The sequence below is a fragment of the Callorhinus ursinus genome, unplaced genomic scaffold (assembly GCF_003265705.2).
Source record: "Callorhinus ursinus isolate GAN/ISIS: 27379988/994484 unplaced genomic scaffold, GSC_fseal_2.0 scaffold28, whole genome shotgun sequence".
In the NCBI taxonomy this organism is placed as follows: domain Eukaryota; kingdom Metazoa; phylum Chordata; class Mammalia; order Carnivora; family Otariidae; genus Callorhinus; species Callorhinus ursinus.
The window spans coordinates 21,588,181-21,599,457 of NW_027397090.1; the positions used below are offsets into that span (position 1 = coordinate 21,588,181).

The 11,277-nt window shown below is 44.3% G+C and overlaps 1 protein-coding gene across 1 annotated transcript in view; it reads right to left on the minus strand.

The window, feature by feature from the left end:
- Positions 1–11,114, minus strand: part of MFSD14B (major facilitator superfamily domain containing 14B) — a 70,764-nt gene extending 59,650 nt beyond the window's left edge. The window contains exon 1 of the mRNA XM_025891742.2: positions 10,719–11,114. Within this exon, the coding sequence (XP_025747527.1) occupies positions 10,719–10,826 (108 nt within the window). The 5' untranslated portion in view covers positions 10,827–11,114. The remainder of the gene's footprint in view (positions 1–10,718) is intronic.
- Between the last annotated feature and the right edge of the window lie 163 nt (positions 11,115–11,277).

Consider the following 11,277-nt stretch of genomic DNA (forward strand, 5'->3'; position numbering starts at 1 on the left):
ACTTGCCCATCTCGCACAGTTACTAAGTGCCTAAGCTGGTATTCCATCCAGACAATCACTTACCTCCAGAGTGTACGTGACTAACCACCGTACTACTTACACTACCTTTCTTAGAGCCAAAGTTCTCTACAAACAGAATCAGCACATACATATGATAGGTAGCCTGGACTGCCACAACCTAAGTAAGAGGTGACAGGAGCCAAATGCAGACAGTTCTTCAGGCGAAGTGCAGCCCTTTACTCACCCACCACCCCCACTTTCCCACACTAAGGAGTCTGGCCTGGCTAGTGTGTATCTGGGCAAAAGAACAATCTCCACTAAACCCCTCACTTGCTTTATCAATGTGACCTGAAAACATCAAATGAACTAGAGCATCTGGCTTTTGTCAATCAGGACATCTGCCTTCAACTGGAAAAAGATAAGGTTGAAAGCTACTCCCATTTGTCCCAAACATGATCCCCAACTCAAAGATCACAGTACACAAGAAACATCAGTGAGTTGCCAATATGGGAGCAGAAGAGAGAGAGGCTGTCATATACACCAGCTGACCAGAACTGAGTTTCCACAAACAAACCCATACATCTATGTCCTGCCGATTTTTGGCAAAAGTGCCAAACCCATTCAAAAGGGAAAGAACAGTTTCCTCAACAAATGATGCAGAGACAACTGAATTTCCTCATATAAAGAATGAAGCTGGAACTCTACCTCACCCCATATACAAAAGTTAACTCAGACCAGATAAATGATCTAAGCTAAAACCACAAAGCTCCTGGAAGAAAACAGAGGAAAACCTTGGATTTAGTCATAGATTCTTAGACATGACTCCAAAGCAACAAAAGAAACAAGCAACAAAGAAAAAGTAGATATTGGGCTTCATCAAAATCAGAAACTTTTAAAATGAACCAAAACCCTAAATGTAAGACATCAAACTCTTACAAAATGACTTAAGGGGAAAGCTTCATAACACTGGGTTTGACAATGATATCTTGATATGACACCAAAAAACAAAGACAACAAAAGTAAAAACAGGTAAGTTGGATGTTACCAAAATTTAAAACTTCTGCACATCAAAGGATACAATCAACAGAGTGAAAAGGCAACGTCTGGAGAAAATATTTGCAATGCATTATGTGGTAAGAAGGTAATTTCCAGAATTTACCAAGAACCTCTACAACTCAAAATAACAACAACAATAACAACCCAATTTGGACATGAGCAAAGGACTATCATTTCTCCAAAGAAGATATACGGATGGCCAATAAGCATATGAAAAGATGCTCAATCACTAACCATTAGTGAAATGCAAAATCAAAATGAGATATCCCTCCACACTTATCAGGATGGTTACTCTCCAAAACAAAACAAAAACCAGAAAATGACAGGTGTGGTGAGGATGTAGAGATACTGGAACCCTTGTGTAATGTTGGTAGGAATTTAAAATGGTGCAGCCACAAAGGAAAACAGCATGGCGGTGCCTCAAAAATTAAAAATGGAATTATCCAATGATCCAGTGATTCCACTTCTGGGTAGGTATCCAAAAGAACTGAAAGCAGGCTCTCAAAGAGATATTTGTACAATCATGTTCACAAAGGCATTATTTGCAATAGTAAAAAAAAACACAACAAAACCCAGAAGAAATGAAATACTCATCAGAGAAATGGAGAAACAAAATGTGGCATATACATAAAATGGAATACTCTTCAGTCTTGAAGGAAATTCTGAGGCACACTACACGTCTTCAACAATCTTAAAGACAACATATTTCAACATGTGTCAACAACAACATTGAGGACATTATGCTGATGGTCACAAAAAGACTATGATTCCACTTATATGAGGTATCTAGAGTAGTCAAACTTATAGAAACTAAAAGCACAAAGGTGGTTATTAGGGAACGGGAGACAGGGTAAATTCTGTGTAATGGATGTAAAGGTTTAGTTTTACAAACTGAAAAAGTTCTAGAGATTGGTTTCTATATATGTTAATATATTTAACACTACTAAACTGCATGCTAAAAAATGGTTCAAGTGTTGGGGCACCTGGGTGGCTCAGTCGGTTAAGTGTCTGCCTTTGGCTCGGATCATGATCCTGGGGTCCTAGGACTGAGCCCCATGTTGGGCTCCCTGCTCAGTGTGGAGTCTGCTTCTCCCTCTCCTTCTAACCCTCCACCTGCTCGTGCTCTCTCGCTCACTCTCTCAAATAAATAAATAAATAATCTTAAAAAAAAAAAGGGAAAGGGGTGCCTGGGTGGCTCAGTGATTTAAGCATCCAACTCTTGATCTCAGCTCAGGTCTTGATCGCAGAGTTGTGAGTTCAAGCCCCACACTGGGCCCAGCATGGAGCCCACTTAAAAAAAGGGGGGGGCACTGGGGGCTCAGATGGTTAAGCGTCTGCCTTCGGCTCGGGTCATGATCCTAGGGTCCTGGGATCAAGCCCCGCATCAGGCTCCCTGCTGAGCGGGGAGTCTGCTTTTCCCTCTCCCTCTGCCTGCTGCTTCCCCTGCTTGTACTTTCTCTCTCTCTCTCTCTGTCAAAAATAAATAAAATCTTTAAAAAAAAAAAAAGGTTAAAACAGTCAATTCTATGTTACATGTATTATATCACAATGTTAGGAATTTCTTAACTATATTTCTATATACTGGCAACAAACAATTATGAATCTGAATTTTTTAAGAGTTCACATTTTTAATATATTTACACTACTAGGTACAATAGCATCCCCGCATCGGGCTCCCTGCTCTGCAGCAAGCCTGCTTCTCCCTCTCTCACTCCCCCTGTTTGTGTTCCCTCTCTCGCTGTGTCTCTGTCAAATAAATAAAATCTTTAAAAACAAATATATGAAATAGAGTATAATCTGAGAAATGATGTGAAAGATCTATATACTGAAAACTACAAAATAAAGATGGGAAATTTAAAAGAAGATTTAAAATAAATGGAGCAGTACCTCCTTCATGGATAAGGAGACTCAATGTTGTCTTCAATTCTTCCCAAACTGATCTTCAGAGTCAACACAATCCCAATGAAAATATAAGCAGGGTTTTTTGTTATTTTTGTAAAAGTTGACAATCTGATTCTATAGTTCTAAAATGCAAAGGATCTGGAATAGCCAAAACATTTTTAAAAGAAAACAAAGTTGGAAGCCTAACACTGTTAGTTTCAAGTATTATGTACCTCCAGTAATACAGATTAAGTGGTACTGATATAAAGATAAACAGATGAGACAGAGAATCCAGGATAGACTGACACATATATGGACAACTGAAACTAATTTCGACTAAAGTGCAAAGACAATTTAGTGAAAAAAAGTCTTCTCAGGGGGCTTGGGTGGCTCAGTTGGTTAAGCACTGGACTCTTAGTTTTGGCTCAGGTCATGATCTCAGACTCAGGTCATGATCTTGGGCTTGAGCCCCACATCAGGTTCTGTGCTCAGCACTGAATCTGCTTGAGATTCTCTCTCTCGCCTTCTCTCTGCCCCTCCCCCCCATTTTCTCTTTCAAATAAATAAAATCTTAAAAAAAAAAGTCTTTTCAACAAATCACGCAACAATCAATTATCCATACACAAAAAACAAATTTCCATCCACACTTTGCACCATATTATAAACTAATTCAAAATGGTCATAAACCTAATTGTAAAATTTAAAAAACTTCTAAAAACAGAGAAGGAAATCCTTGTGATAATGAGTTAAGCAAAAGCATTTCTTAGATGTAAAACCAAAAACACTATCCATAAAAAACAAATTAATAAATTAAATTTCATGAAAATTAAAAACTGTTCTTCAAAAAGCACAGCTTGGAAAAAATATTTGCAAAGCATGTATCTGATAAAGGACTTCCATCCCAAATATATAAAGAACTCTCAAAAATCAATTTTAAGGGGCACCTGGGAGGCTCAGTTGGTTAAGCGATTGCCTTCGGCTCAAGTCATGATCCTGGAGTCCCGGGATCGAGTCCCACATCGGGTTCCTGGCTCAATGGGGAGTCTGCTTCTCCCTCTGACCCTCTTCCCTCTCATGCTCTCTGTCTCTCATCCTCTGTGTCTCTCAAATAAATAAATAAAATCTTAAAAAAAAAAAAAGAACTTATGTGTCACTATACACATTGTTTAAAAAAAAATCAATTTTAAGATAATAAACAACCTAACAACAACAACAAATAGGCAAGACTTGAGCAGACACTTCATCAAGAAAATATAAACATGGCAAATAAATTTATGGAGAGATGTTGAACATCATTAGCCACAGGGACATGCAAATTAAAAACACAGTAAGATACCACTACTACAGATCTATTACAAGGGCTAAAACTAAGTTTTGAGGATGTAGATGAGGTGGAACTCTCAGTGCTAGTGACAATGTAAAACTGTACGATAACTTTAGATATATGATTCAGCCATTCCACTCTGATAAAAGCATATCCCATACAAAGACTGGTAGACAAATGCTCATAGCAACTTTATTTATACTAGCCAAAACTTGGTGATAACCAAATGTTCATCAATGCTGAATGGACAAATTGTGATAACACCCCTGCAATGGAGTACTACTCAGCAACAAAAGAAGAATGCACTGGGGCGCCTGGGTGGCTCAGTCCGTTAAGCAGCTGCCTTCAGCTCAGGTCATGATCCTGGGGTCTTGGGATCGAGCCCCACATCCGGCTCCCTGCTCAGCGGAGAGCTGTTTCTCCCTCTCCATCTGCCTGCCACTCTGCCTGCTTGTGCTCTTTCTCTCTGTCAAATAAATAAATAAAATCTTAAAAAAAAAAAAAAAGACTACACTGATTTATATACAATATGGATAAATCTCAAAATAATTTATGCTGAGGAAAAACAAAGTCAAACCAAAAAGAGTATTTGCTAAAAAATTAAAAGTAATACCTAGTGACAGAAAGTAGATAAATGCTTGCCTAGGGAGTAGGCGGAGAGACAGGATGTAAATGGGCACAAGGAAACTTCTGGGGGCGATGGGCATTCACCATTGTGACTGTGCTCGCGACTTCACAAGTGCATACACGTCAAAACACAAACCTGTGCACTCTAAACATAGTTTTTACTATGTCAATTTTATTTCAATGAAGCTATTGTAGAACTATAAGCAAATACAGAACTGTGTATTAAAAAGTCAGGCAGCTAGAAAGAAGCTGACATAATTCACAGATATTATGTTTTAGCAGATTATTTATTACAGTTGATTACAGGGATTAATGACAAATTTCTCTCCAATTCTCATACAACAATGCCTGTACTATGCCACAACCTATTTCTCCAAGGGACGTCTCAGACTTCATAGCCCACTTGTGAAGCTTCTATGAGACACTGAACTGGAAGGGAGGGAGGGAGGCAAAGAGGAAGAAAGTGGGGGAGAAGAGGAGAACACATACAAAAAAGACAGTAAGAATAAGAAGATGCTGTTGTCATGTAATAAAGCCCATTTATCTCACACATATAGTTTACACCATCCTTAACAATGAAAAAAATGTATTTCTGTTATGAAGAGAAAGTCGTGAACTTTCACCATTGCTAATGAACCTTTTCCTGGATATTCTAGTTCATACAACAGAAATACAGACGATGCAAAATTACCCCCATTTGCAAAACTGATGATTACCCAGAACACACTGAGAATTTTTTTTTTTGTTTAAAGATGAGGTAAAAATTACCAGTGTCAGCAATAAAAACAGTAAGGATCTTATAGTAGTTTAAAAAAAGCCTAAGAGGCTATTACAAACAACCTTACCTTATGCCATTTAATTTGAAGGTGAAATGGACAAATTCCTAAGAAAATACAACTTACTAAGAAAAAAAGGAAAATCAAATAGAAAACCTCGATTGTTGGGGTGCCTGGGTGGCTCAGTCATTAAGCGTCTGCCTTCGGCTCAGGTCATGATCCCAGGGTCCTGGGATCGAGCCCCACATCGGGCTCCCTGCTCCGCAAGAAGCCTGCTTCTCCCTCTCCCACTCCCCCTGCTTGTGTTCCTCTCTCGCTGTGTCTCTGTCAAATAAGTAAAATCTTTAAAAGAAAAAAAAAGAAAACCTCGATTGTTATACAACTACATTACCCCAGCCTAAAAACCATTAAGTTCTAAAATTATCTTACCATACACAAAATCTTCAGAGAAAAGAAGAAACCAGAACTCCCCCAATTTTTTTTTAAATTTTATTTATTTATCTGACAGAGAGATAGCAAGAGAGGGAACACAAGCAGGGGGAGCCGGAGAGGGAGAAGCAGGCTTCCTGCAGAGCAGGGAGCCCGATGTGGGGCTCGATCCCAGGACCCTGGGATCATGACCTGAGCCCAAGGCAGACGGCTTAACGACTGAGCCACCCAGGTGCGCCCCCCTCCCAACTTGTTTTATAAGGCCAAAGCATATTATATAAATGACAAAAGAAAAAAAAAGTAAAAGACAAGCTTCTATCATTAATAAGCCTAAAAACTGGCTTAAAGCAACACTGAATGACTTCTTTCTTTATTAATATTTATTGATCATCCCCAAAAGACTATTTCAGATTAAAAAATACAGAGCTGTAAAGTGAAATAAGTCAAGCAGAGAAAGGCAATTATCATACGGTTTCACTTATCTGTGGAACATAAGGAATACCATGGAGGACATTAGGAGAAGGAAGGGAAAAATGAAAGGGGGGGAAATCGGAGGGGGATACGAACCATGAGAGACTGTGGACTCTGAGAAACAAACAGGGTTTTAGAGGGGAGGGGGTGGGGGGATTGGTTAGCCCGGTGATGGGTAATAAGGAGGGCACGCACTGCATGGAGCACTGGGTGTTCTACGAAAACAATGGATCGTGGGCGCCTGGGTGGCTCAGTTGGTTAAGCAACTGCCTTCGGCTCAGGTCATGATCCCGGAGTCCCAGGATCGAGTCCCACATCGGGCCCCCTGCTCAGCAGGGAGTCTGCTTCTCCCTCTGACCCTCTTCCCTCGCGTGCTCTCTCTCATTCTCTCTCTCTCAAATAAATAAATAAAATCTTTAAAAAAAAAAAAAAAAGAAAAGAAAACAATGGATCGTGGATCACCACACCAAAAACTAATGATGTACTGTATAGTGACTGACATAATAAAATTAAAAAAAAAAGATACACAGCTGTAGTCCCTATCTTCAAAGACTTAATCTAGTAAGAAAAATGGTGGAAAAGGATGCTCAAATATCCTAAGAAGCAAGGTCTACAAAATCCTGCCTATGCCAGGCCTGAGAACAACACAACAGCAAGGATAAGCCTGTGTTATGACAAAGGCTAGCCGTGATGATAGTGAGCTGACTAGAAATTTGCATAATTCTAAATATGAAATATAGTAAATGTTTCTATGAAAGCCCACGTATTGGCTTTTCTAAATTGCAATATATCAACTGCTCACAAATGCTTTCAGTTTCTCCCCTTATCTGCTAGAATTTACTTGAGAGGTTGCTATGCCAATGTCCCAGTACTATTTTATTATTGAAATGATCATACTGGTCCCTAACAGTGTCAAGAAAGAATTTAAAGCTTATAGTTAATTTTCCCTAATATGTCCCTAGACCCTCTTTTATCTTTTTATAAACATAACAGAGTCATTTTAGCATTTTTTTTTTACCTGAAGCTACTCTTCAGTATTATTTCCATTTTGCCTACATAATAAATAATATTCTTGTTCTCAAAAATCAGAATTAAAATTAGCCTTTACAGAAAACCTCTGAAACAGTCTTAGGAAAATCAACTTAAGAGACATCAAATGTCACCAGAACAACAATGATCCTGAGAGGCCTTATATCAGGGCTCTTAACCCGTTACCAAGCATTGGCTTCTGGGAGTCCAAGAACATCCTGAAATAGTATGCTAAACTTAGTTGTGTCTTCTTTGCAGCAAATCCTTAATTTTCATCAGATGCTCACGGGTAAATGATGCCAAAAACAACAACAAAACCTTTCCCCTTACCTGATTATGAAGGTTAAGTATGACAGAAAATATACATTTAATGATAATGCAAACAATTCTGATGAAACATCTCAAGTTGTTTGTACATGCGATTAGGGAAGGAAAGAGCAAAGAGGAAATAAAACAAGAACTTACTCGCTAAACACACATCCCTTTTCTACGAGGCAATGATCTCTTGAAGTAAATACTTGATTCCCTTCCATTACTCAGATCAATACATCTCTGTGCCAATCTCTTTCAGGTCAATACATCTCCGTGCCACACAAGGTTGAAAAGCTGCCGGCAGGTTCCCTGTGTATGGGCAGTTTTCCCTGTAATTATTAGCATCTAAGAACCTGAAACCATGAGTATCACTGGCCTCAAGCTATAAGGAAATTCCAGTACATTAAAATGAAATCAAGTCACAGAGGCTGCAGAACATAGCTCCTGGGAAGTGACACTAGACAGAAAGTGCAAGCAGGAAAGATGCATAATTTTGGGGTACCAGCATACAACATGAACCTATATGATTAAAGGCATTCACTTGCTTTCCCAGCCACCACACATTCCAAAAAGCACCAGTGTCTGAACTGTGCCACCTGCCCATGCTAGTCACTCACTAAGTACAGCAAGCATCAGAAAACTCAAGTCAGTTTTGCAGCAGTTTATCAGTACTGACTCCATGGACCCTCACAGACAAGGGAAGACTGAGCAGGAATGTACTTGTGCCCAAATTAGGTTAGCATCAGGGTCCACAGGAGAAGGAAACAGGGAATAAAGAGTCTAAGTTTCCTTGAGTAACTATCCCTCAAAAGTTCTAGCTCTAAGTGCATAAAATTACCAACTTTAATTTTTAGTGAATGACTGACAGTCAGGGATCACCTATACATTCTGGCCAATCATTCATGCCAAACATATTGAGAACTAATAACAGTAAATATTTATTGAGAACTTACTGGGTGCAAGGTTGCAGTAACCCTCACAATCCTCTGTGGTAAATACTATTATTAATTCGGAGATATTATGTAACCTGCCCAAAGTTATGTAGGTAATAAAAGGTGGGAACTGGGATTCTGAGCATGCTCACCTAATCACTATGCTATAATGCTTCAACCTGCCAGGTTATTTTTTCTATCCTATAAACCAAGGCGAGCCAATGAAAAAATTTAAGGACAGTAGTAATTATATTTACATGTTAGATCACACTGATCAACACTGTGGACAGCAGACCAATGGTGAGGTGAAGCCAGGGTCCCAAAAGATAAGTCAAAATGCTGAGGAAATGAACCACAGAGATGCAGAGAATAAAAACCTAAAATCTTTGCCCAGTAACATCAGTTAGACTTAAGGACGTACTGGATGTTGTGAGCATGGCAAGGAATGAGGGCGGCTACCTCTCACGTTACTGGCGTGGCCTCTGGTTAGTAATTATGGTCCATCCATTCCAAGACAGGGGGAGGCGCTGGCAGTTCGGTTTAGTTTAGAGGGGGAGGAAGATGACAGGTCTACTTTTTAAATAATCAAAAACAAAACGAGAAAAACTTATTCTCTGGAATTTCCTTCCCCACTGAAGATAAAATTCCCTTTATGGAAAGCTTATCTTTGAAATGAGGAATTTCTGGGGCGCCTGGGGGGCTCAGTCGTTCAGCGCCTGCCTTCGGCTCAGGCCATGGTCCCAGGGTCCTGGGATCGAGCCCCGCACCGCGCTCCCTGCTCGGCAGGGAGCCGGCTTCTCCCTCTGCCTCTCTCCCTGCTCATGCTCTCTCTCTCTCGCTGTGTCTCAAATGAATAAATAAAATCCTAAAAAGAAAAAAAAAAGGAAAGAAATGAACTCCCAACGCTTTTTCAAAAACTGGGACCCACTGGGGCCAGGAGGGTCCTTCCACATGGCCAGCTCTCCGGCCACGGGGGAGGCGCGGAGCGGCGGGGCCTTGCCTAGCGCGCGCCGGTTCTCAGGGAGCCAGGGCTGGAAACCAGCTCTTCCGGCGGCGCTCCACTTCCTGTTCCTTCCACGTCCCCCACCCTCCCAATTCCGGCGGGGACTCACATCACCAAGGAATAATCACGTAGCGTTTTTAAACGCAAATACAGACATGTAAGCGAAAATGTGAAGCTGACTGCATACCCTTAATTTTCCCAAAACTTCCAGCGTTCTTTGCGTCAGTTCCTACCCACTGTAGCGTTCCCACACTTCCCGTCCTAGACGGACCCCCAGCCCCCGACGCGGAGTCTTTAAGAAATGCCTGGCTCTCAGTACTCCTGACGAGGCCGGTACGGAGTACTCCACCACAGAAACCGGCCTGTGCCGCCGGGCCCGTGCCAGGGGGGTCGCGGCCTCGGACGCCCCCCGCACCCGGCGCAGCGCCGCAGCGCGAGAGCCGCCCGCACACGCTCCGCTCGGGCCGGGCCTCGCCAGCTTTGCCCCGAGATCCCGCCCCGCACCCGCGCGGCCGCCGGGGGAGCAGGAAGCGCGGAGGTGCCGCCCAGCCTCCACCTCCAAGTTCCCGCCTGAGGCCCCCACACGTCCGCGCAGGCGCGGCCAGGAACTGCGCCGCGGAAACGGCACCGCCAGCCCCCGTCTGCAGATCCCTGCAAGGGCCACGCTCCTCACGCCCGGGGCCCGGGGTCTAGCGCTGTCGCAAACAATGAGCCCCCTCGAGTTCTGTCTCGAGAGCCGCGGCGCTAGGGAAGCCCGGGGAGGAGTCCGATGGCCGGCCCGGGGAGGACTTCCCGAGGCCCGGAGCCCGCAAACCCCGGGGACGCAGGCCCCGCGCGGCGCCCCGCGACCCCGGGCCGGGACCCGCCCCCGCGCTCACCGGGATGCAGCCGGCGGCCTGCCCGCCCGGGCGCTTCTCTGCCATGGCTGCCGCCGCGGGCTCCGACGCCGCCTTGTCCTCCGGCTCCGGCGGCGGCTCCGCGCTCATGCCGCGGCCATGCCCGCGCCGGCTCGGGACGCTCCGCGACGACGGCGACGCCGCTAAGGCGGCGGCGGGGCCCGCGCCCTCATGGGCTCCGCGGCCCGCGGCGGCCTGCGGGTCGGGCGGTGGCGCCAGCGGCGACGCCGTGGGCTGGAAGGGCGGCTGGGGCTGGAGTCGCTGCTGAGGCGAAGAAGGGAGCGCAGGTGGAGAAGGCGCCGGCCGCAACCGCCCCAACGACCGCGGCTCTTGCGGCTGCCAGCGGCGTCCGCGCCGGGCCCGGACGCTGAGGAGGCCCCGCCCCGCGCCTCAGCTCCGGCCTCCGGCTCCCCGCCCGCGCCGGAGGCCTCCAGCCGCGCCCCGCCCACCTCGCGCCCCGCCCCGCCCACCTCGGGCCCCGCCCGCGCCGGAGGCCTCCAGCCGCGCCCCGCCCACCTCGGGCCCCGCCCCGCCCCGCCCA